Source organism: Pelobates fuscus, chromosome 3 (assembly GCF_036172605.1).
Source record: "Pelobates fuscus isolate aPelFus1 chromosome 3, aPelFus1.pri, whole genome shotgun sequence".
NCBI classification, from domain to species: domain Eukaryota; kingdom Metazoa; phylum Chordata; class Amphibia; order Anura; family Pelobatidae; genus Pelobates; species Pelobates fuscus.
Genome location: NC_086319.1, coordinates 9110714 through 9137713, shown reverse-complemented (window position 1 = coordinate 9137713; position 27000 = coordinate 9110714). Strand labels below are relative to the sequence as shown.

The following is a 27000-nucleotide window of genomic DNA, read 5'->3' as shown; positions in this document are numbered from 1 at the left end:
CGAGCACATTGCAGTTTATATAATATTTTGTGCATTGTGTCGGTTTGTTTAATGTTTGCCGGGAACTACGGTAACTTATTCATGTAACAAAAACATAAGTAAAAAAAATAACAATAAAATAATAATAAAAACAGACCTTAAATGTATTTAAAGACACACAGTATGCAGAAGTGACTCCCATTTTATGCTTTACAGATAATTCATTAAAATATAAAAAAAATAAAGGAAAATAAATATAAAGTTTCTAAAACTGAAGCACTCACATGTAAGTGCTACAAAGAGATAGACCCCCCTCCCAGATTAGGACACGGAGGAAAGGTGAGAATTGTGGGAAATTGCTCTGACCACCGGAAACGAAGCACACTTTGCTCCTCCGCTGGTCAGAGATGGTCAGGCGTAGGAAACCTCCATAAGACAAATAGTCCCTACTTTGTCGTATAAATTTTAAAGAAAACTAAAGCAGACAGGAAGAAATGAAGAACAGATCCTGAGAGAGGGAGAGAAGAGGAATCGATTGGGGAAAGGTAAGTTCGGCATGACAGTGCCGCTTTAGCCCCATGCTCAGTTCCAGTAACCCATTAACCCCATGATCAGTTCTATTAACCCATTAACCCCATGCTCAGTTCTATTAACCCATTAACCCCATGCTCAGTTCTATTGACCCATTAACCCCATGCTCTGTTCCAGTAACCCATTAACCCCATGCTCAGTTCTATTGACCCATTAACCCCATGCTCTGTTCCAGTAACCCATTAACCCCATGCTCTGTTCCAGTAACCCATTAACCCCATGCTCTGTTCCAGTAACTCATTAACCCCATGCTCAGTTCCATTAACCCTGTAACGGATCGCCTGGCACCCCGACTGGGTACCTCCGTTAAAGGATGCTCCTAGCGTTTCCTGAGGACTCCAAGCACTCTGGCAGACACCACAATCACCGTATCGGAGAAGCATATGAATCCTCTCAAGCCTCTGAATGCTGTAGACAGTTGAATAGGAACCATACGAATAGGTTTGCACTCCTAGCAGTCAAACTGGAACAGCATGCAATAAATCCTCCCCCAATAATGAGACGACACTTCACTTTGAGGGTAAAAACAGGAACTCTGGCCTGGCACATCCAGCCTGGCTTTTATTTCCATCTTACACATATAAGACCGCCCACAAGGGAGGTGTAAAATATCCAATAGCATCACGGTTGCAACCCACACATCCCCTCCCCTTAGTGTGACACATAATCCCATTATTCCAGACACAAATTCCCTGGGTTTCTGGATGTACCCCTAAACATAGGGATACCCCTTTAAATGTTACATCCCCTGGTAACACTGATCTGGGTGAGACACATATCCAAAAATCACCCAGATCGGACCAGGAGTTCGGGAGTTATGAAGGGTTAAAGTTTTGACCGACCGCACAGGCAAAGCATCCGAAAATAGTTCCATATACTTTGGCCTTGCGGTCGGTCACAGACAAGTGAATAAAACTGCACGAATTGCCTGGGTTATGGAGCCTGAGGGGAATTCGTATGAATCCCCTTGTTCGTGGGAGTCTTTCTACCGAACGGCGGGCCGTTCGGTAGTTTCCACACGAATTGCTGGAAGTCTGGAGGTCTCAGCGGTGTTTGCCTAGTCGAGTGTCCGATTTTAGTTCCAGACACTCGACGGCAACACACCGCTGTTTGGGAGTTTAAGATGGCCACCGCCACGTGTTCGCTTCCCGAATGGCGGCCACCCAGAGGACAAAGCCCACACTGCACTGATTGCCAATCACCCGTTTGCAACATTGTTGCAAACGGTAATTGGAGGCACACTTATTCCTGGGTGGTCTGGTTGTTCGGTAGTTTCACTCAATATAATGAATGGAGGGTGTAGCGGCACCCCGGTGTAGTAGGGGGTTACGCCGCTGAGAAGGTGTCCTTTCCCCCCCAAGATGAAGTCAGCTAAAGCATAACAGGTTCCCAGCAAATACGAATCCGCATAATAGCCATCCCCTCCAAGCACGAGACGAGACTCTGTGTTGAGGGTCAAAGTAGGAATAATCTTTATTCTGCAACTCGGGCTTTTATGCCGTACAACAACTCCTCCCCGTATCCGGAGTCACTCCCACTGTACCGGGCAGAATATTTCACGATTATTACACGTTTAATAACACACACAATATATAACGAAAATGCACTGTACTACGTGTATTAGGGAACGGAGATCCACAATATACGTGAAAATCCCCTAGATCGGTTGGGCCGTTCGCTAGATACACGTTTGCACCATTTACTCAGGAACCATATAACATAAACGAAAACTCTCTCTTGGATCTGGTGTCTCTAGTTCGGTACTTTGGATCTGTCGACCAGCATGGGCGTACGTTACCGGTAAGGTTGAAATTCGTCGTGTGGAAAGTTCGTGAGTGTTCGGTCATTAGTTCATGCGGTCAAAATGGCCGCGACCCATTGTTCTCTCTACGTGGCTGCGTGTACCGTACGGATCCACAAGTACCCGAAATCCACAATAATCCAAGTACAACGGCAATTCTCTGAGATGGTATCTATTACTCCAAAAGGGGTCTGTCACACGGCTCCCTCCTAGTGGTACACTCCGGCAGACCTGGCTTGATCCTTTCGGATTAACTTAGGGATGACCGGAATTCAATTGTCCGGAGAATTGTCAAGTTGTCGAGACAGCCCATCGGCGTTGCCATTTAGCTTACCGGGTCGATGGCTGATGGTGAAATTGTACGTTTGCAGGGCCAAGCTCCATCTTGGCAATCGGCCATTGTCTCCTGCGACCCGGTTAAGCCATACCAATGGATTGTGGTCGGTTACCAAGGAAAATTCTTGTCCATAAAGATAAGGGGTTAGTTTTTTCAATGCCCATACCAGGGCCAGGCACTCTTTCTCTACGGCCGCATAACTCACTTCCCTCGGTAACAACTTTCGGCTGAGGTATGCGACCGGATGCTCTTTTCCATCTTCCCCGATTTGGCTCAGCACAGCCCCCAGTCCATACATGGAAGCGTCTGTATGGACAAGGAAACGTTTGTTAGGTACTGGGGCAGCCAAGACAGGAGCATTAACAAGTGCATGTTTGAGAGATTGGAATGCGGCTTCGCAAGCGGGAGACCACAGGACCTGTCTAGGTAAATTCTTCTTGGTCAAGTCAGTCAAGGGCTTGGCTATCGTACTATAATCAGGGACAAAACGCCTATAATACCCGGCGGTCCCTAGGAAGGCCAATACTTGGGTCTTAGTATTAGGTGTGGGCCAGTTCGCTACTGCTTCAACCTTGGCAGGCTCCGGCCTCTGGTTTCCACACCCTACTCGGTGACCCAGGTATTGGACCTCGGCCATTCCTAAATGGCACTTCTCGGGTTTTAGTGTCAGGCCCGCGGCCCGAATCTTATCTAGTACTACTCCTACGTGGACTAAATGTTCTTCCCAAGACTCACTGTAGATCGCAATGTCATCCAGGTATGCACACGCAAACTCCTGGAATCCATCGAGGAGCCGATCCACCATTCGCTGGAACGTAGCCGGGGCATTTTTCATCCCGAATGGCATGACCTTAAATTGGTATAAGCCAAACGGGGTGACAAATGCCGACTTGGGGACGGCATCCTCGGCCAGGGGGATCTGCTAATAACCCTTGCAGAGGTCTATGGTAGAGAGATAGTTACCCCTGGCTATGCGATCTAATAATTCGTCTACCCGGGGCATGGGGTAAGCGTCAGTGGTAGTCTTTTCATTCAGTCGCCTGTAGTCTACGCAGAACCGAGTGGTTCCGTCTTTCTTGGGGACTAGGACTACGGGAGAGGCCCAGGGACTGTCTGATGGCTCAATGACCCCCAGCTGGGTCATTTCCCGTATTTCCTTTAGCATCCCGTCCCGGACGGCTTCCGGAATACGGTAAGGGGGTTGTCGGAGGGGGGCCTGCCCTGGGGTTTCTACCTTGTGTATGGCCAGGGTGGTGTATCCTGGTTCCTGGGAGAAGGTACTCTGTTTCTCCCATAGGAGCTGTCTAGCTTGCTCCAGCTCAGTAGGGTTCAGTCGATCTCCCAGCTTCACTAGGCTAATTGGGTCGGGGTGAGTCTCCCTTTCTAGCAGGTCAGGTAGGGGTAAACTTTCGGGGTCATCCGTAGCTGGGGCACAAACAGCGTGAATATCTTCCTGCCTTTCTTGGTATTCCTTCAACATGTTCACATGAAAGGATCGCTGGATCCTTTCATCTGCACAGCTGGCAATAAGGTAGGTGGTATCACAGAGTTGGGCTAGAACCTTGTAAGGACCCTGCCACGCAGCCTGCAGTTTGTTGTCCTTCACCGGTTTTAGCACCAATACCTTCTGCCCTATGTGGAATAGTCATTGCCGGGCAACCCCTATCGTACCATCGTTTCTGTCGCCCCTGGGTCGCCTGGAGATTCTCCCTTACCAATAGGGAGAGTTGCTCCATGCGGTCCCGGAGTTCCAGGACATATGGCACAATAGGCGTCCCTGCTTGTTCGGTTTCCCCTTCCCAGTGGTCCCGAATGAGATCGAGGGGCCCTCGCACCCTCCTCCCATACAATAACTCAAAGGGAGAAAAACCCGTAGATTCTTGGGGGACCTCCCTATACGCAAATAACAGGTGGGGTAAGAATCTCTCCCAGTCTCTGCAACCGTCCATAAAGGTCCTCAACATTTGTTTGAGAGTCCCATTAAAGCGCTCACAGAGACCGTTAGTTTGGGGGTGGTACGGGGAGCTGAGCAGGGGTTTAATGTGGCACACTTTCCATAACTGCTGTGTGAGTAAGGCAGTGAACTGGGTTCCCTGATCGGATAGGATTTCTTTAGGGTACCACACCCGAGTGAATATCTTAACCAATGCATCGGCTACCGTCTCAGCTTCAATATTTGACAGGGGTACTGCCTCTGGGTACCGGGTCCCATAGTCCACCACAGTAAGAATGTACTTCTTACCGGATGGGCTAGGTCGCGCTAGGGGGCCTACAATGTCGACGGCGACCCTATAGAAAGGTTCCCCAATGATCGGCATCGACATTAATTTAGCCTTCGGGCGATCTCCCCTCTTACCCACCCGTTGGCAAGTGTCACAGGTTCTGCAGTATTGTCGCACGTCCCGGTTAAACCCTGGCCAGAAGAAATTCTGGGTAATCCTATGGCCCGTGCGACGTACTCCTAAATGGCCAGCTAAGGGTATATCGTGAGCGATCCTCATGATTTCTTGCCGGTATTTTTTCGGTAGCACTAGTTGCTTCTGCGGGACGGGGTTTTTACCTGTTGCGGGCTCCTGGGTTGATCCTATACAGTCTATCCCCCACCCACTCGTAGCTTTCCCCATCTGTCCCTGGTTCCTTTTTGTCAGCCTTATCCCTATACTTTCGTAGAGTGACGTCTTCCCGCGTCTCCCTCCCAAAAGTCTCAGGGGTATCCCAGTCTAAGGGGGTCTGTCCTAAGGTCACAGTCGGAGGGTTAGATCTTACCTGGGTCTCCGTGACCGGCGGACCGATTCCAATGGCACGAGCCTGAGCCCGGGTGGTGACAGGGCAGGCTCCAGCAGGGCCTTGAGGGGCAAAAGCGGACAACAGAGGGGCCAAATCATTTCCCAAGAGGACTTCCGCTGGTAGCCCTTTCATCAGGCCCACATTCACTTGGCCAGCTCCCACCCCCCAATCCAAATGCACTCGGGCCGTGGGGAGACGATGCACCGCACCCCCGGCCACTCTAACGGCCACCGTTTGTCCAGTATGTTCTTTTTCTGGGACCAGGTCGTGTTGGATCAATGTTAGGGTGGCCCCAGTGTCTCGTAATCCACTGACAACTTGTCCATTTACTCGAACTGTTTGTCGGTGATGTTGACGGTTGTCTACGGCAGCCGCATATAGGGGGTTGGCCTCGTGCAAAATTTCCCATTGCTCCTCCCCCAGGGGCTGGGCTTCAATGCAATGGGCCCCTGAGGTAAAGGGCCGGGTGTTCCCTTCAGCGGGCTTCCTCCAAGAAGCTTGTCGAGCTGGATCTAGTGGGCATTTGTCTCTCAGGTGGCCCACCTGTTGGCACCTATGGCACCGCCGGCGGTCCGTGGCACTGGACTGGGCGAAGCGGGAGGAAGTGTTGTTGCTAGGTTGATTAGCGGGGGTGGTTGGAGTAGGGCCGACGGGGCGGCTTTCTACTCGGGGAGCTGTCTTTTGGACCGAGGGGTCGGGTTTGCGGGCGTCTGCATACTCGTCGGCCAACCGGGCGGCTTCGGGTAGGGTAAGGGGTCTCCTATCCCGAATCCACTCTCTGAGCTCCTTGTCCACCTTTTCAAAAAAATGCTCCAACAAAAACAATTGTAATACCTCCTCCGCGGTGGTAGCTTGGCACCCATCCATCCAGTGGCCAGCCGTGCGTTGTAATCGGCAGGCCCATTCGGTGTAGGAGTCACCGGTTTGCTTTCGGGATTCCCGGAAGCGTCTCCGATATGCTTTGGGGGTTACCGCATATCGGGACAATAGAGCTTCCTTGACCAAGCGATAATTTCCCACCTCATGGTCCGGGATCGCCCGGAAAGCATCACTGGCTCGTCCGGATAATTTGCCAGACAAAATTTTAACCCACTCCTCGGAGGGTACTTTATGTAGGGCACATTGACGCTCAAAATCCGCTAAGTATTGGTCAATCTCCCCCTCTGTTTCCACAAAATTTTTAAAAGCGGCAAAGTGTACTTTCCTCTTTTCCTCGGGAGTTTGAAAAGTCCCAGCAATTGGACTGGCGCTGGCTGAAGTCTGGCGCCGGTTGGCATCGACCGCCGCAATTACTTGAGTCACGATCCTAGGTGAGGGGTTTGGTCCGTAGTGAGCCAGCCTTACCCTCACCTCGTGGTCGAATCGTTCGTCTTCCGGGGTTCGGACCAATGCGATCTCCGGTTCTGGGTTTGGTTCGACACCCAGTTCGCCATTCTGTTCAGCTAAGTCCAATGCGACCAATTCTGCCAAAATGTCTCTTTTCTTTTTGTTGCTAGCCGAACGACCACGGCTCTCCAACAAGTCTTTTAGGGTAGATCGTTTCAACCTTCCGTAGTAGGCCTCCATCCTGATTGCTCTCGGTAGCTGTCCCTCTGGGGTGAAAGAACGATCCCGCCGCTGCCACCAATTGTAGCGGCACCCCGGTGTAGTAGGGGGTTACGCCGCTGAGAAGGTGTCCTTTCCCCCCCAAGATGAAGTCAGCTAAAGCATAACAGGTTCCCAGCAAATACGAATCCGCATAATAGCCATCCCCTCCAAGCACGAGACGAGACTCTGTGTTGAGGGTCAAAGTAGGAATAATCTTTATTCTGCAACTCGGGCTTTTATGCCGTACAACAACTCCTCCCCGTATCCGGAGGAGATAATACATTTACAGTGGGAGTCACTCCCACTGTACCGGGCAGAATATTTCACGATTATTACACGTTTAATAACACACACAATATATAACGAAAATGCACTGCACTACGTGTATTAGGGAACGGAGATCTAAGGGAACAATATACGTGAAAATCCCCTAGATCGGTTGGGCCGTTCGCTAGATACACGTTTGCACCATTTACTCAGGAACCATATAACATAAACGAAAACTCTCTCTTGGATCTGGTGTCTCTAGTTCGGTACTTTGGATCTGTCGACCAGCATGGGCGTACGTTACCGGTAAGGTTGAAATTCGTCGTGTGGAAAGTTCGTGAGTGTTCGGTCATTAGTTCATGCGGTCAAAATGGCCGCGACCCATTGTTCTCTACACGTGGCTGCGTGTACCGTACGGATCCACAAGTACCCGAAATCCACAATAATCCAAGTACAACGGCAATTCTCTGAGATGGTATCTATTACTCCAAAAGGGGTCTGTCACAGAGGGATTCTACCGAACAATCAGAAATGCTGCATACATATCTCCGGTTAACTGAACACACAAATACATTACTGTAATATGCTCCACAGTCTTAAAGGTACATTATCCCAAAAAGTCCCAATAGGTCCACGGATGGCCCTTAAAGGTCCAATAGCAGTAATATAAAATATTACATGCCCAAATATAGTTCTTTAAACGTACCAATTTTCCAGGGGCCATAGTCAGCAGGTAGGAGGCAGGCAGCCAGGCCCCTCCAATGCCCAGTGTCCAGGCGGGTTCCGCCACAAACCCAAAGTGTGCTTCATGCTGCAGCGCTCCAGGCAGGGGAGGGGAGAGATGGAACGATGTCGGTCCAAGACGTGCTCCGGGGGGGGCTGACCAATTGTAGGGGGCTTTTTACTGTAACTATAAGTGTCTCTCGACAGGTAGGGAGCCTGGTCCCCTCCGTAGAATAACGCATACAATGGCGTGTACAGTGATTCGCTACACTTGATTTAATGTTAAATCATTTTATTGTAATACATTACCGTGTCATCCTTCATGTAGCGACAGCACTTGTCTGTTTATATGAGAAGCACATAGTTTGCAGAATTTAAACAATTATGGGAACGAACCAGTTCTGCAGGATGAATACTATGAATGCTGCATACCGCAGGATAAATACTATGAATGCTGCATACCGCAGGATGAATACTATGAATGCTCAATACTGCAGGATGAATACTATGAATGCTGCATACTGCAGGATGAGTACTATGAGTGCTGCATACCGCAGGATGAATACTATGCTGCATACTGCAGGATGAATACTATGAATGCTGCATACTGCAGGATGAATACTATGAATGCTCAATACTGCAGGATGAATACTATGAATGCTCCATACGGCAGGATGAATACTATGAATGCTGCATACTGCGGGATGAATACTGTGAATGCTGCATACTGCAGGATGAATACTATAAATGCTGCATACTGCAGGATGAGTACTATGAGTGCGGCAGAGTGAATACTATGAATGCTGCATACTCCGGGATGAATATTATGAATGCTGCATACTGCAGCATTGTTCATACAGGGGCCATCTTCATGATGAAGTGATATGCGTTCAAGAAAACATTGTGGGTTTGGCAGCCCTCGGAAGCCATTTTACTTAACTATTTCAGTGTCAAGATGACAGGCCACATGCTTTTGTGACTCAAAGGATTACCGGTATATTCCGATTGAGAACAGAGAGTATTGTCCGGGGTGTGAAAGCAGTTATTTTGTATTTCCAAACGCAGTGCCGATCTCTGAACGCGCAGGCTTTGGATATTCTATGACATTCACACCTTCACACCAATAACCAATATCACTAAAACAAAGCAATAATACCGGTAATATAATATAATATAATAATATAATAATATACTACTAATAATAATAATATATTAATAATAATATAATAATAATATAAATAATAATAATAATAATAATGCAAAATCCTCACAGGATTATTCGTGAGAGTATACATTGAATTTTAACTGAATTCACACATTTTCAGCCAAAATCGATTAATTGGCAGCATAGCTGATTGTGAATTTTCCAGTTTGGAATTAGGAATTCACCTTTAATTACAGACAATTCTCTCATTAGTGAATTCCTGATTTATCAAAGCAAAACAGGAGCTATTCTGGGGCAAATGACTAAATTAGGAGCAATCATCATATAAACCAGTAGCCCAAAATGGCACCTGCGCTAGCTTGATAAATCCACTTTCAAGCATTGCCTAATTTAAAAAGAATTCGTATTTCGTTTGCACTTTTTCTTTGTTTAAAAGATATTTGGGAATTAATAAATAGAATAATTTCTTGTTTCATAATTAATTTACTCTGTAACTAACGAGAAGTCACACTATATCCTGTGCCATAGGGGGATTACGGTTCAGTTTGACAAGTTCCCCACAACGGATTTTATTCCTTTACCCCATAAAGCAGTTACAATGTAAAACCTCATTTGTGGCAACTAAATCTCCCTTTATTCACAGAGGAGGAGCTGATAACCCCACCACTAGATGGCATCATTCTTCCAGGAGTTGTGAGGCAGAGTATCTTGGATCTATCGCGCAAGTGGGTGGGTAACTCAAAATATCACCTCTCTCTCTCTCTGTGGTAGGTAACCAGGTAACTGTCTCTCTGTATGTGTGCATAGTTAGTAACTAAGTATAAATCATTTTATCAGGTTACCGTTATAGATAGCAGGTATAGAGGGTAACGTGTTATAACCAGCTGAAGGTGTTCTACAGTAATACAGCCCCCGGTGTGATCCTAGTATCTCTATTGATGAGGAATATTAATATATCACGATGGCGGACCTGGTGAAGGCGTTATACAGTAATACAGCCCCCGATGTGATCCTTTTATCTCTATTGATGAGGAATATTAATATGTCACGATGGCGGACCTGGTGAAGGCGTTATACAGTAATACAGCCCCCGGTGTGATCCTTTTATCTCTATTGATGAGGAATATTAATATATCACGGTGGCGGACCTGGTGAAGGCGTTATACAGTAATACAGCCCCCGGTGTGATCCTAGTATCTCTATTGATGAGGAATATTAATATATCACGATGGCGGACCTGGTGAAGGCGTTATACAGTAATACAGCCCCCGGTGTGATCCTTTTATCTCTATTGATGAGGAATATTAATATATCACGATGGCGGACCTGGTGAAGGCGTTATACAGTAATACAGCCCCCGGTGTGATCCTTTTAGCTCTATTGATGAGGAATATTAATATATCACTATGGCGGACCTGGTGAAGGCGTTATACAGTAATACAGCCCCCGGTGTGATCCTTTTATCTCTATTGATGAGGAATATTAATATATCACGATGGCGGACCTGGTGAAGGCATTATACAGCCCCCGGTGTGATCCTTTTATCTCTATTGAGGAGGAATATTAATATATCACGATGGCGGACCTGGTGAAGGCGTTATACAGTAATACAGCCCCCGGTGTGATCCTTTTATCTCTATTGATGAGGAATATTAATATATCACGATGGCGGACCTGGTGAAGGCGTTATACAGTAATACAGCCCCCGGTGTGATCCTTTTAGCTCTATTGATGAGGAATATTAATATATCACGATGGCGGACCTGGTGAAGGCGTTATACAGTAATACAGCCCCCGGTGTGATCCTTTTAGCTCTATTGATGAGGAATATTAATATATCACGGTGGCGGACCTGGTGAAGGCGTTATACAGTAATACAGCCCCCAGTGTGATCCTTTTAGCTCTATTGATGAGGAATATTAATATATCACGATGGCGGACCTGGTGAAGGCGTTATACAGTAATACAGCCCCCGGTGTGATCCTTTTAGCTCTATTGATGAGGAATATTAATATATCACGGTGGCGGACCTGGTGAAGGCGTTATACAGTAATACAGCCCCCGGTGTGATCCTTTTAGCTCTATTGATGAGGAATATTTTTTTTTTTTTTTTTTTTTTTAAGATTCTTTAATGTGAGCATTTATTATTAGTACTGAACAAAGACATTTTAGCTTTTTTTATCATCAAGACCACATTTAGTTTGTAAACTGCACTGGTGAAACAACCCACTGAACAAACATTTTAGGTTCTGTTTTTTCCTCCCACCTGTTCCAGCTTTGCTATGGCTTACTAAAAACTGCTAGTTCTACGCCCAATCATTGATAGGGCCACTGCTTTACCATGTGTATGTATGAATGCTCAAACATTATGTTGGCTTCTACACATGCCTAGCCTATAGAGACATATGCCCTACATCTCACATGGAGCTACTACCAGGATGGAATGATTGTTCCTGTCACCCACACCATGTAGTGTCACATTCGAACTATTATTATCTAAAGACAATATTATCCAAGTCTATAATTTATTTGTGCCAAAATAGGAGAAGGAGTAAGTGATCTCAAATATTATACAGACATTTTAAAGTTGAGCATGCAGAGAACAAGATATTGGCCTTCAGTCATGACTTTCCCCCAGTGTGTGTTTTATCAAAGAGGTACTCTGCCATGCCATTTGTAGGAGCCCCCAGTCTGCGTAGGTTGGTCACATGATCTCCCAGTTCTTTCATGGATTTCACCTGCTCATCCAGGTAGTGAGTCTCCAGGAAGTCACAGAGATGGGGGTCATTGCGATCTGTGGATAGTTTGTGTAGCTCCAACAGTGACTGGTTAACATTCTTCTCCAATTGAAGGGCACACTCTAGAGCTTCTAGACCACTTCCCCATTCATCGCGGTCTGGTTTCCGCACATCCTGCAGGAATATACGCCCACCGCGCTGGTTTTGTAGTTTCATCAGTTTCTCTGCATGCTCTCGCTCTTCGTGGGACTGGTGCAGGAAGTACTTTGCGAAGTTTTTCAGTGCCACATCATCGCGGTCGAAGTAATAGGACATGGAGAGGTACACATAGGGCGCATAGAGCTCCAGGTTTATCTGGCGGTTGATGGCGGCCTCGCAGTCCTGGTGGTAGTTCTGTCGGATCTGGGAGCTCATGGTTCCGGCTGTTTGTGGTATCGGGTTCCGTCCAATCACTGTTGAAGCGGGAACCCCAGTAACGATTCTCCTGATACCTCACGGTCTATCTGTGATGAGGAATATTAATATATCACGATGGCGGACCTGGTGAAGGCGTTGTACAGTAATACAGCCCCCGGTGTGATCCTTTTATCTCTATTGATGAGGAATATTAATATATCACGATGGCGGACCTGGTGAAGGCGTTGTACAGTAATGATCTGTTTATCTTGTTACAGGGGGAATATAAAGTTTCAGAAAGATATATCACAATGGCGGATCTGGTGAAAGCATTAAAGGAAAACCGTGTGAAGGAGATGTTCGGCTCTGGGACGGCCTGCGTTGTGTCCCCAATTGGTGACATCCTGTACAAGAATGAGGTAACATGGTATAAATAACATATCAGCCAATCCTGGGGATGCTTCTATACAATCCTTACCCTGTGGGAGCCTTGGCCTTAAATCCTCTCTACATTGAGGTTTATGGGATATATAGATGATCTGTGAGATTTCTAGTGAAACCTGTGCAGCTCACATTTAACTTATTCATCGAAGTTCTGAGAAAGGTATTATAGAATATATCTCGTTTTATGTGTAGCTTCGTTCCTGATATTTATTTTTTTTTCAAATTAATTTATTTATAATTTCATATATTATTTTAACATAATAAAATACAAAACATATCATACAAGGTGGCGTTATGACATAAATCCCATACAGTCGTGAGCATGGTTCCCATACATAATAAATAACCGTACAGCCACATCACTTAAACAATCACTAAGACTAACACTGCGACTGTGAGACCGATCACTACTTTAACTTGTATTATTCCCAATGTATTAGATAAAAACACGCTCTTTTTAGGGCTCAATATAAAGGGCAGTAACCTTTTCTATTAGTTCTCTATAAATCGATGAAAATCTATATTCCGAGTGATCATTGTAAAGTAGCATATTTTTTTTCCTTCTCCAATTGCTAAAACAATTGTTTTATGAATAATGCTTTTGTTGGAATAATTACTTGCTTCCAGTATCTAGCAATTCATATTTTTGCTGCCATTAAGCAATGGGTGGTCGAAATATCATGTTCTTTAACACCTATCGTACTATTTATATCTAACAGAGCAGTTTCTGGTTTTTAATCAATGGTCTTCCAATAGTATTTAAAACTGAATAGAATATAAAGTCCCAAAATTGAACTATTGTAGGGCAATTCCACCCTATATGATACATGGCTCCCTCCTGGTGTAAACATCTCCAACAAACTGGAGAATTAGAAGGGGGGATCCTAGAAAGCCTTACAGCGCCATGTACCACCTGTATGTGACTTTTACCACCTGTACATGACATTTACCACCTGTACGTGACATTAACCACCTGTATGTGACTTTAACCACCTGTATGTGACTTTAACCACCTGTACGTGACATTTACCACCTGTACGTGACTTTTACCACCTGTACGTGACTTTTACCACCTGTACGTGTGAAGTGTAGAATCCCAAACCCTATAATTTATAGAGGTCGCTAAATCTTTTTTCCATTGTTTCATAGGAGACAATTTTAATATGAAAGTTTTCATGTTTAATAATCCCCTTGCATTAGAGAGAGATTCTTTTTGACTTGTGCCATTGAATGTTTTCTTAAGTAGCTTGATTATATCATTATTCGACTTTAATAGATGTTCCTTAACCCCTTAAGGACCAAACTTCTGGAATAAAAGGGAATCATGACATGTCATGTGTCCTTAAGGGGTTAAGAAACCCTTGAGCTCGAAGGTATTTAAATATATCTTGTTGAGAGAGGTTCAATTTCTGCTTTTATTTATCAAGATATTTGATAATTCTCACATATTTCCCCTATTGTACATTCCTTTTCGTAGTCCAACTTCTTAAATCAATGTCAGGCATTACTGTCTCCCATATTGTAATATTAGAACCTTCAGAAATCTTATTATTAATTTTTATATCTTTCTTTATACCTTGCCATTCTTTCAATATTTGTGATATTATTGTAACGGATCACCTGGCACCCCGACTTGGTACCTACGTTAATGGATGCTCCTAGTGCTTCCTGAGGACTCCAAGCACTCTGGCAGACACCACAATCACCGAATCCGAGAAACCTTTTAAATTCTCCCAAGCCTCTGAATGCTATAGACCATTGAATAGGAACCATACGAATAGGCTTGTACTCCTAGCAGTCAACTGGAACAGCATGCAATAAATCCTTCCCCCAATAATGAGACGACACATCACTTTGAGGGTAAAACAGGAACTCTGGACTGGCTCATCCAGCCTGGCTTTTATTTCCATCTCACACATACAGGCCACACCCAGGGGGAGGCATAAAATAACCAATCCGAGATATGGTACAACCCACACATCCCCTCCCCTTAGCCTGAGAGATAATCCACTTATTATACAGTTTAAAACATAACTTTTACACAATATCTGTAACTTCAAAACCATACATCACATTCACATAAAAATACATACCCACAATCAATCCATTCAGGGGAACAACATATTAAAAAATGGCATGGATCAGACCAGGGGTTCAAAAGTTAGTAAAGTATCTTTTAAAACCCCTAGCTTTCCAGGTTTACAGGGCCTTCTCTGTGCTGGAGAAGTAATTCAATTATCTCCCAGCACAGAGACAGACTCCATTAAGCACATGGGGACACAAAGACAGTAAAACACTTTAAAATACATAAATTCACCTTTTACACATAACACACAGACATTTCACCTATCCCCAGATAGCTGGGATCTGCGCGCACAAAACTACCGAATAGCGCGCAGATCCTTCTCACACAGTACAATTGCCATGGAGCTAAAGTCTTTCCCATAGTCTTTCATTATATGAATAGGCTCCATGGTATGGCTATCTGGGGTATCACATTCCCATAAAGTCTGGTCCATAGTCCAAAGGCAAGAGGCGGGCAATCAGCCCCCTCCAAGGACACGTGGCGAGGTCGGTTTCGCCACAATCCCAAAAAGTCCCAATATGTCCATCGATGATTTTAAAAGGGCCAGTAGCAGCAATATAAAGTACAATATGCCCCAAATAACCCAGGGGCCATAGTCAGCAGGTAGGAGGCTAGCAAACAGGCTTCTCCAGGGCCCAGTGGCGAGGTTGGTTTCGCCACAATTATTAATTAATTATTTGTATCATTAATACTTGTCTTCCTTCCCATGTCATTCCACAATAGAAAATCCAGGTTCTCAATGCCTACTTTCTTCCAACTTATACCACACCTGATCCTTCAAATCGCTAACTTGTAATTAATGGACGTGGATAATCATATTCGCCTGATAGGTGTTTCTGATTATCGGATATCCTATACCCCCCTGATGGTCTTTTTGGACAAAATCACAGTATTTATTCAGGGTCTTTTACCTCTACAGATATAATTAGTAAAGCTTACTTCCATTATCACATTTGGATCTGCGGTAATATCTGTACCCAAATATCGTATAGCCTTTGATATCCAAGTAAAATCAAAATCCTTTTTAAGTCTTTTAAGGTTATCGGCTTCAATATTTTTAATTAGAACCGATGTTTTATTCATATTTAATCTATAATGCGATACAATACTATATCTTTTAAATTCCTGCATTAAATGTGGTAGAGAAAGATGCGGATCTGTTACTGAAATAAGAATGTCATTGGCATATAGACATATCTTTAATTCCCTGTCTTTTAATATCACCCCTTTGATCTGAGGGTTGCTTCTTACATTGATAGCCAGGGTTTCTATAGATAGTGTATAATAATAAAGGGGATAAAGGGCACCCCTGCCTTATTCCATTTGATATATTGAACCAATCCATACAAAAATCCTGTCCCATCAATCTAGCTGAAGGGGATGAATATAATGTACCAATTGCATTAGCTATCCAGCCTATCCCATACGACCCTGTGTAAGGCCTTCTCTGCATCCACCGACAGGGTCAGAAGGGGAGCTCCTTCCTGCTGGGCCCAGTCCAATATGTCTACCACCCGCCTTGTGTGATTACATGACTGTCCGGGTGAATAGTTTAATCAAATTGCATTCAGTGCTTATCTGCTTGCTCTATTTTATCCGAGCCTTGATCTCTTAAAGGAGCACTATAGTGCCAGGAAAACAAACTTGTTTTCCTGGCACTATAGGGTTATTAGGTTCCCCCCTCCTCCCTCAGGGCCCCCCTTCAGCCCGGCGCTAGTGACCTCTCCTCCCCCTGCCGACGTCAGCTCCGAATGCGCATGCGCGGCAAGAGCCAGGCGCACATGCAAACTGCCAATAGGAAAGCATTACTCAATGCTTTCCTATGAACGTCCAGCATGAGTTCAATGTGATTTTCACACTGAGAATCGAGGAAGCGGCCTCTAGCGGCTGACAGGAAGACAGCGACTAGAGGCTGGATTAACCCTCAGTGAGACATAGCAGATCCTCTGAAACTGCTATGCTTTTAGCTGCAGGGTTAAAACTAGAGAGACCTGACACCCAGACCACTTCATTGAGCTGGAGTGGTCTGGGTGCCTATAGTGGTCCATTTACCCAATATATATAAATATAAAAAATAAATATTCTATCCAATTCAATACATTAAGTGGTTTCCATTCTTTCCCTCTATCCTGCACTATCATATTGTTTAGTGCCTAAAAATGAACATGTTCAAAACATGCCATTTCACTTATGATACATAACTATTTTATTTTTATGTTTCTTCCTCCTTTTATTCTGTGCTATTTCCACTTATTTCCCCATATTTATAGAGAGAAAAAACCCTAATACAACACTTCTTATTGGACATTATATCAATAATTCAATTACTTCACTTCTAAACGTACATAAATCAAATACCCTCCTGTCAAAGCAGTGACATACCATTATAGAGTGCATTAGTGCTTATCTAGGTAAACCATTATCCACTGTGATACTTCATACACACAAAATAGCATTTTCTCAAATTTCAATCCCCATATAGTGCATTACTATTTTGAATATCAAATTATGTTACTGGTATAGTGAGAAAAGAGGGGGGGGATAGTGAGAAAAAGGGGGGGGGGGGGATAGTGAGAAAAGGGGGGGGGGAATAGTGAGAAAAGGGGGGGGGGATAGTGAGAAAAGGGGGGGGAATAGTGAGAAAAGGGGGGGAATAGTGAGAAAAGGGGGGGGGGGAATAGTGAGAAATGGGAGGGGGGAATAGTGAGAAAAGAGGGGGGAGGATAGTGGGACGAGATTGAGGATAGTGAGAATAGAGGATAGAGAATAGAAAATAGAATCGCTCCGATAAGCCGCAGAGAAGGTCTGCTTTGGGAATGAAAGTCTCTGAGGGCATTGAAAGCACTTTTCTGGCTTTCACGGATAATAAAAAAGGTATTTAATGCTAAATGTGAAATTCCAAATACAGAATAAGTGAAGACTGAGACAGTAAATATAATTAATTGAGTTTCTTACTTTGTTAACCATTAACGAGCCTCATTCTGAATACATTTTATCTTTTGCAGAATCTTCCCATTCCCACCATGGAAAACGGGCCAAAGATTGCAACACGCATCCTGAACACGCTAGCTGACATCCAGGTACTAGAGCTTTCACACTTGGAGTATATGAATACCGCATACTGCCATGTCGCACAGATTGTAAAATCAGAAATGCCGTGAAAATACCGGCCACTGTAGTGACTAACGCGGCACGTTATTGACTAGCAATACATTTATTTTGGTTATCCAGAAATCTATTTGTACTTTATTCTGTGAAATCCTTAGGGAGTTCTAAATTTAAGACCTATTATATTAGAATTGTGTTATTTATAAATTGCCACATTAATCTCGCATCCCTTTATTCGGGGACCTGTCTAATCATCATGAAGGGGTTAATCTGCATCCAAACATGAGTAAGAAGAATTCGCTAACTAGAGAGGACTAGGTCAGTGCGTTCCTGTAAAATAATTACTGAAGGATAAACACAAATACGCAATACTTTGTAATCCACGTTATGCAATATCCTGACAGTTTAACATTAACAGTGAAAGGGCACAGTACGACTTGACAAACACAGAAGGAATATCTATCGGGTGAATCTATTGGGTATATATCGGGTATACCCATCGGGTGAATCTATAGGGTATATATCGGGTGTATGTATAGGGTATATCTATAGAGGGTATATATCGGCTATACCTATAGGGTGAATCTATTGGGTATATATCGGGTGTATGTATAGGGTGAATCTATAGGGTATATATCGGGTGTATGTATAGGGTATATCTATATTTATTGGTATATATCGGGTGTATGTATAGGGTGAATCTATAGGGTATATATCGGGTGTATGTATAGGGTATATCTATATAAGGTATATATTGTGTATATGTATAGGGTATATCTATAGAGGGTATATATCGGCTATACCTATAGGGTGAATCTATTGGGTATATATCGGGTGTATGTATAGGGTGAATCTATAGGGTATATATCGGGTGTATGTATAGGGTATATCTATATAAGGTATATATCGGGTGTATGTATAGGGTATATCTAGGGTATATATTGGCTATACCTATAGGGTGAATCTATTGGGTATATATCGGGTGTATGTATAGGGTGAATCTATAGGGTATATATCGGGTGTATGTATAGGGTATATCTATATAAGGTAAATATCGGGTGTATGTATAGGGTATATCTATATAGGGTATATATCGGGTATACCTATACGGTGAATCTATAGGGTATATATCGGGTGTATGTATAGGGTGAATCTATAGGGTATATATCGGGTGTATGTATAGGGTATATCTATATAAGGTAAATATCGGGTGTATGTATAGGGTATATCTATATAGGGTATATATCGGGTGAATCTATAGGGTATATATCGGGTGTATGTATAGGGTGAATCTATAGGGTATATATCGGTTGTATGTATAGGGTGAATCTATAGGGTATATATTGTGTGTATGTATAGGGTATATCTATATAAGCCAAATATCGGGTGTATGTATAGGGTATATCTATATAAGCCAAATATCGGGTGTATGTATAGGGTATATCTATAGAGGGTATATATCGGCTATACCTATAGGGTGAATCTATTGGGTATATATCGGGTGTATGTTATTATATCGGTTGTATGTATAGGGTGAATCTATAGGGTATATATCGGGTGTATGTATAGGGTGAATCTATAGGGTATATATCGTGTGTATGTATAGGGTATATCTATATAAGGTAAATATCGTGTGTATGTATAGGGTATATCTATATAGGGTATATATCAGCTATACCTATAGGGTGAATCTATTGGGTATATATCGGGTGTATGTATAGGGTGAATCTATAGGGTATATATCGGGTGTATGTATAGGGTATATCTATATCAGGTAAATATTGGGTGTATGTATAGGGTATATCTATATAAGGTAAATATCGGGTGTATGTATAGGGTATATCTATATAGGGTATATATCGGGTATACCTATGGGGTGAATCTATAGGGTATATATCGTGTGTATGTATAGGGTATATCTATATAAGGTAAATATCGTGTGTATGTATAGGGTATATCTATATATGGTATATCTATATAGGGTATATATCGGGTATACCTATAGGGTGAATCTATAGGGTGTATATCGGGTGTATGTATAGGGTGAATCTATAGGGTATATATTGTGTGTATGTATAGGGTATATCTATATAAGGTAAATATTGTGTGTATGTATAGGGTATATATATATATAGGGTATATATCGGGTATACCTATAGGGTGAATCTATTGGGTATATATCGGGTGTATGTATAGGGTATATCTATATAGTGTATATATCGGGTATACCTATTGGGTATATATCGGGTGTATGTATAGGGTATATCTATATAGGGTATATATCGGGTATACCTATATGGTATATATTGGGTGTATGTATAGGGTATATCTATATAGGGTATATATCGGGTATACTTATAGGGTATGTATAGGGTATATCTATATAGGGTGTATGTATAGGGTATATCTATATAGGGTGTATGTATAGGATATATACATTGGGTATACCTATAGGGTGAATCTATTGGGTATATATCGGGTGTATGTATAGGGTATATCTATATAGGGTATATATCGGGTATACCTATAGGGTTAATTTATAGGGTATATATCGGGTATACCTATAGGGTTAATCTATATGGGTATGTATAGGGTATATCTATATAGGGTATATACATAGGGTATATATTGGGTATACCTATAGAGTGTGTGTGTATATAGGATGTATTTATAAAGTGTATATATATATTGGGTGTTTATACATTTATCTATAGGATGTGTGTGTGTGTGTATATATAAATATATACATAAAGTGCAGAAAACAAAGTGGTAAACCGCGCCACACGATAAAAAACAGTATAAACAAAATTGTACATACATACAAGTAGTCCCAGTATTGAGGTAGTAAATGTAAACCTTAAAGGATAAAAATAAAAATAATAGTGCAATATGCCAATGTAAAGAGATACAATAGTGCTATAATGTAAAGAACCAGTAGAAGGACCAACTCACACTTTACAGAGCTGCTAAGAGCTCTGCTGATTAGCGCCTGGACGGTATGATCCCCGTCTAAGGATATGGTGGTGGTAACTGGTATCCAAGGCTCCACAGGCGTGTATAAAATAGAAACACAGAGAAGATCCAATAGTGTAATATGTATAAATATTGGAATAAAAAACAAGGGGTAAATACCCTACTTACAATTTCCAGAGCACTAAACTTGCTCTGGTGGTGAGTGCTTGTGGTGGTATAATCCCCACCAAGGGATATAAGCAGGATCCAAAGTGCACAGGAATGAGAGGTAGATCAAAAAGCTGGAAGCAAACTGCAACTTTATTGTAAAATAAAATAAAAAACCTTTGAATTTTGGACATTGTATTTTTACTGAAGATTTTATATACAAAGGTTTTTTATTTTATTTTACAATAAAGTTGCAGTTTGCTTCCAGCTTTTTGATCTACCTCTCATTCCTGTGCACTTTGGATCCTGCTTATATCCCTTGGTGGGGATTATACCACCACAAGCACTCACCACCAGAGCAAGTTTAGTGCTCTGGAAATTGTAAGTAGTGTATTTACCCCTTGTTTTTTATTCCAATATTTATACATATTACACTATTGGATCTTCTCTGTGTTTCTATTTTATACACGCCTGTGGAGCCTTGGATACCAGTTACCACCACCATATCCTTAGACGGGGATCATACCGTCCAGGCGCTAATCAGCAGAGCTCTTAGCAGCTCTGTAAAGTGTGAGTTGGTCCTTCTACTGGTTCTTTACATTATAGCACTATTGTATCTCTTTACATTGGCATATTGCACTATTATTTTTATTTTTATCCTTTAAGGTTTACATTTACTACCTCAATACTGGGACTACTTGTATGTATGTACAATTTTGTTTATACTGTTTTTTATCGTGTGGCGCGGTTTACCACTTTGTTTTCTGCACTTTCTGGGTAATAGCAGGTATTGGGGAGTCCTGCTGGTTTACTGCTGCCGTCCATCCATACATTCTAGAGAGCGCCTACACCTGTGTTGTTTCTATAAATATATACATACACACACACACACACACCCTATAGATAAACCCAATGTATAAAAATCCGATATATAGACCCTATAAATAAACCCAATATATATTCTGGGTTTATCTATAGGGTGTGTTTGTGTATATATTGGGTTTATCTATAGGGTGTGTGTATATATTGGGTTTATCTATAGGGTGTGTGTGTATATATTGGGTTTATATATAGGGTGTGTGTGTGTGTATTGGGTTTATCTATAGGGTGTGTGTGTGTATTGGGTTTATCTATAGGGTGTGTGTGTGTATATATTGGGTTTATCTATAGAGTGTGTGTGTGTGTGTGTATATTTGGTTTATCTATAGGGTGTGTATATATTGGGTTTATCTATAGGGTGTGTGTGTGTGTATATTGGGTTTATCTATAGGGTGTGTGTGTGTATATATTGGGTTTATCTATAGGGTGTGTGTGTGTATATATTGGGTTTATCTATAGGGTGTGTGTGTGTGTGTGTATTGGGTTTATCTATAGGGTGTGTGTGTGTGTGTGTGTGTATTGGGTTTATCTATAGGGTGTGTGTGTGTGTGTATATATTGGGTTTATCTATAGGGTGTGTGTGTGTGTATAGATTGGGTTTATCTATAGGGTGTGTGTGTGTGTATAGATTGGGTTTATCTATAGGGTGTGTGTGTATATATATTGGGTTTATCTATAGGGTGTGTGTGTATATATTGGGTTTATCTATAGGGTGCGTGTGTATATATTGGGTTTATCTATAGGGTGTGTGTATATTGGGTTTATCTATAGAGTGTGTGTGTGTGTGTATTGGGTTTTTCTATAGGGTGTGTGTGTATATATTGGGTTTATCTATAGGGTGTGTGTGTATATATTGGGTTTATCTCTAGGGTGTGTGTGTGTGTGTGTGTATATTGGGTTTATCTATAGGGTGTGTGTATATATTGGGTTTATCTATAGGGTGTGTGTGTGTGTATATTGGGTTTATCTATAGGGTGTGTGTGTATATATTGGGGTTATCTATAGGGTGTGTGTGTGTATGAATTGGGGTTATCTATAGGGTGTGTGTGTGTATATTGGGTTTATCTATAGGGTGTGTGTGTGTATATATTGGGTTTATCTATAGGATGTGTGTGTATATTGGGTTTATCTATAGGGTGTGTGTGTATATATTGGGTTTATCTATAGGGTGTGTGTATGTATATATTGGGTTTATCTATAGGGTGTGTGTATGTATATATTGGGTTTATCTATAGGGTGTGTGTGTGTGTGTGTGTATTGGGTTTATTTATAGGGGGCGTGTGTGTATATATTGGGTTTATCTATAGGGTGTGTGTGTGTGTATATTGGGTTTATCTATAGGGTGTGTGTGTATATATTGGGTTTATCTATAGGGGGTGTGTGTGTATGAATTGGGGTTATCTATAGGGTGTGTGTGTATATTGGGTTTATCTATAGGGTGTGTGTGTGTATATATTGGGTTTATCTATAGGATGTGTGTGTATATTGGGTTTATCTATAGGGTGTGTGTGTATATATTGGGTTTATCTATAGGGTGTGTGTATGTATATATTGGGTTTATCTATAGGGTGTGTGTATGTATATATTGGGTTTATCTATAGGGTGTGTGTGTGTGTGTATTGGGTTTATTTATAGGGGGTGTGTGTGTATATATTGGGTTTATCTATAGGGTGTGTGTGTGTGTATATATTGGGTTTATCTATAGGGTGTGTGTGTGTGTGTATAGATTGGGTTTATCTATAGGGTGTGTGTGTATATATTGGGTTTATCTATAGGGTGTGTGTGTATATATATTGGGTTTATCTATAGGGTGTGTGTATATATTGGGTTTATCTATAGGGTGTGTGTATATATTGGGTTTATCTATAGGGTGCGTGTGTATATATTGGGTTTATCTATAGGGTGTGTGTGTATATTGGGTTTATCTATAGAGTGTGTGTGTGTGTGTGTATTGGGTTTTTCTATAGGGTGTGTGTGTATATATTGGGTTTATCTATAGGGTGTGTGTGTGTGTGTATATTGGGTTTATCTATAGGGTGTGTATGTGTATATTGGGTTTATCTATAGGGTGTGTGTGTATATATTGGGTTTATCTATAGGGTGTGTGTGTGTGTGTGTATATTGGGTTTATCTATAGGGTGTGTGTGTGTATATATTGGGTTTATCTATAGGGTGTGTGTGTGTATATATTGGGTTTATCTATAGGGTGTGTGTGTGTGTGTGTATATTTGGTTTATCTATAGGGTGTGTGTGTGTGTATATTGGGTGTATCTATAGGGTGTGTGTGTGTGTATATATTGGGTTTATCTATAGGGTGTGTGTGTGTGTGTATTGGGTTTATCTATCGGGTGTGTGTGTATATTGGGTTTATCTATAGGGTGCGTGTGTATATATATTTGGTTTATCTATAGGGTGTGTGTGTGTGTATATATTGGGTTTATCTATAGGGTGTGTGTGTGTGTGTATTGGGTTTATCTATCGGGTGTGTGTGTATATTGGGTTTATCTATAGGGTGCGTGTGTATATATATTTGGTTTATCTATAGGGTGTGTGTGTGTATATATTGGGTTTATCTATAGGGTGTGTGTGTGTGTGTGTATATTGGGTTTATCTATAGGGTGTGTGTGTGTTATATATTGGGTTTATCTATAGGGTGTGTGTGTGTATATATTGGGTTTATCTATAGGGTGTGTGTGTGTGTGTGTGTGTGTATATTGGGTTTATCTATAGGGTGTGTGTGTGTATATATTGGGTTTATCTATAGGGTGTGTGTGTGTGTATATTGGGTTTATCTATAGGGTGTGTGTGTGTATATATTGGGTTTATCTATAGGGTGTGTGTGTGTGTATATTGGGTTTATCTATAAGGTGTGTGTGTGTGTATATTGGGTTTATCTATAAGGTGTGTGTGTGTGTATATTGGGTTTATCTATAGGGTGCGTGTGTATATATATTTGGTTTATCTATAGGGTGTGTGTGTGTGTGTGTGTATATTGGGTTTATCTATAGGGGTGTGTGTGTGTATATATTGGGTTTATCTATAGGGTGTGTGTGTGTATATATTGGGTTTATCTATAGGGTGTGTGCGTGTGTATATATTGGGTTTATCTATAGGGTGTGTGTGTGTATATATTGGGTTTATCTATAGGGTGTGTGTGTGTATATATTGGGTTTATCTATAGGGTGTTTCTGTTACACAGTGAGCTGTGCTTGGTGACATTTTATTCAAGCATTTAAATAGTTAAGATATACACCAAGTCTAACAATTCATGTGTAGATATTGTTTTTTAAACTAGTTTTTGTTTTGGCTCAAATCCTGATACTCTGTTTCCACCGAGCAAAGACTTTGTATATTGTACAGCGCTACTGAATTTGCTGGCGCTATATAAATAATAATAAAATAATAATAATAATAATAATATGAACCCTAAAGATTGTATATAAAGCACTTTTTCACTAAGCCACCAGAGGGCGACTTGTAAAACTGTACCTAAAATCTCTAGAAATGTAGAATTTATGATACACTTATTTTTGGCTCTGTAATCTTTATTTAATTTGGCTAAAAGGATCGATCCAGCTGGAATATGTATTAAATAAAACTTTAAATATCTCTCATTGATGCAAATGTGCAGGATGTTTGTAAGGCCAGTCCCAGTCTCCTAACATATTTAATAAATGCCCCTTAACACCCTCCTGCCCAGGCAGATAAAACCACTTCTTCAGGCAGAGAATTATTGTTCTTACAGTAAAAAATAACTTTTCTTTGCCTTAGACGAAATCTTCTTTCTTCCAGTCTAAACACATGGCCTTGTGTCCTATGTTAAGTCCGGTTTGTGAATAGATTTCCACGCAATGGTTTGTATTGGCCCGAATATATTTGTATAATGTTATCTCTCAGGGTTAGGTAGGTTACAGAACTAGCTTTCAATAACTGTAACATGGCTTTATCCACTTCTAATAATAATAATTATTCTAATTAATTTCCATCTTGTAATTTCAGTACGGAAGGGTGGAAAGCGACTGGACTGTGAGCGTATCTTAGCCAGCATCGTTCCCAGGATAAAATGATTACACTCCGTTTACCTATGGAAGCACAAGACTGGAGTAGCTGTAGTGTAACTGTGTGTTCTTATTTTGAATGATAAATATCGTGCTGTGCTGTACAGACTCGCTAGAGATCTCTAATGTAATCAGTCATTGAATTTAAATATTGGATCCTACTTCTAGGAATTTGTAATGTTTTGTGTGTAAGCAACAATTACCCTCTATTTTTCTGTTCTTATACAATGAAATGTGAAATCGTAGATAATGCAATAATACATCGTCGGCATTAGGCGTTAATTCTTATAGGAGCGGTTTGCCTTCCATTTGACTATTTCGTATTTTGCCAAAAACTTGTGTCAAACAATATTGAAACTCTGCCTCTTTAACACGGACATGATTTTTTTCTGGTTTATATTCAGGCTCCCAGAATGCTCTGCGGCTGGTTTATTGCGCCGGGCTATGTGATAAGGGGATTCTTTTGCAAATGAGCAAATTGGCACGACAGCGTAGTACGCTGTAACCAAAACGACAGATCTGATGAGTAAGCACTTAAAGGACCACTCTAGGCACCCAGACCACTTCAGCTTAATTAAGTGGTGGTCTGGGTGCCAGGTCCAGCTAGGGTTAACCCATTTTTTTTTTATAAACATAGCAGTTTCAGAGAAACTGCTATGCTTATTAATGGGTTAAGCCTTCCCCCAAAGCCTCTAGTGGCGGTCTCATTGACAGCCGCTAGAGGCGCTTGCGTGATTCTCACTGTGAAAATCAGTATGTTTTCCTGGCACTATAGTGCCCTGAGGGTCCCCAGGTATGTTTTCCTGGCACTAGAGTGGTCCTTTAAAGGACCTTTAGTATAAAAATCAGCTTGGATAGATTGCGTGCCCCAGCTGTAGATTGCGTGGGATCTTGCTTTCTTTGTGCAATAGATATTGTCCAAACATAAGGAGAA

General features: G+C 41.9%; 2 protein-coding genes across 6 annotated transcripts in view; one reads left to right on the top strand and one right to left on the bottom strand.

Annotated features, from left to right (window-relative positions):
* The window catches only part of BCAT1 (branched chain amino acid transaminase 1), a 139633-nt gene extending 113400 nt beyond the window's left edge, over positions 1-26233 (top strand). For all 5 annotated transcript variants that reach the window (XM_063446675.1, XM_063446677.1, XM_063446679.1 and 2 more), the window contains 4 exons: positions 9881-9966; positions 12650-12790; positions 17907-17981; positions 26008-26233. In XM_063446675.1, coding sequence (XP_063302745.1) covers positions 9881-9966; positions 12650-12790; positions 17907-17981; positions 26008-26049 — 344 coding nt within the window. In that variant the 3' untranslated portion in view covers positions 26050-26233. The remainder of the gene's footprint in view (positions 1-9880; positions 9967-12649; positions 12791-17906; positions 17982-26007) is intronic.
* LOC134600665 (ferritin heavy chain, oocyte isoform-like) lies at positions 11762-12475 on the bottom strand. Its single transcript, XM_063445038.1, has one exon. It carries the CDS (start codon positions 12387-12389, stop codon positions 11859-11861), a length of 531 nt encoding a protein of 176 aa, XP_063301108.1. The 5' UTR covers positions 12390-12475; the 3' UTR covers positions 11762-11858.
* Positions 26234-27000: the final 767 nt, after the last annotated feature.

Coding starts and splice junctions, on each gene's coding strand:
- LOC134600665 (XM_063445038.1), bottom strand. CDS start 12,389: ATGAGCTCCCAGATCCGACAGAACTACCACCAGGACTGCGAGGCCGCC.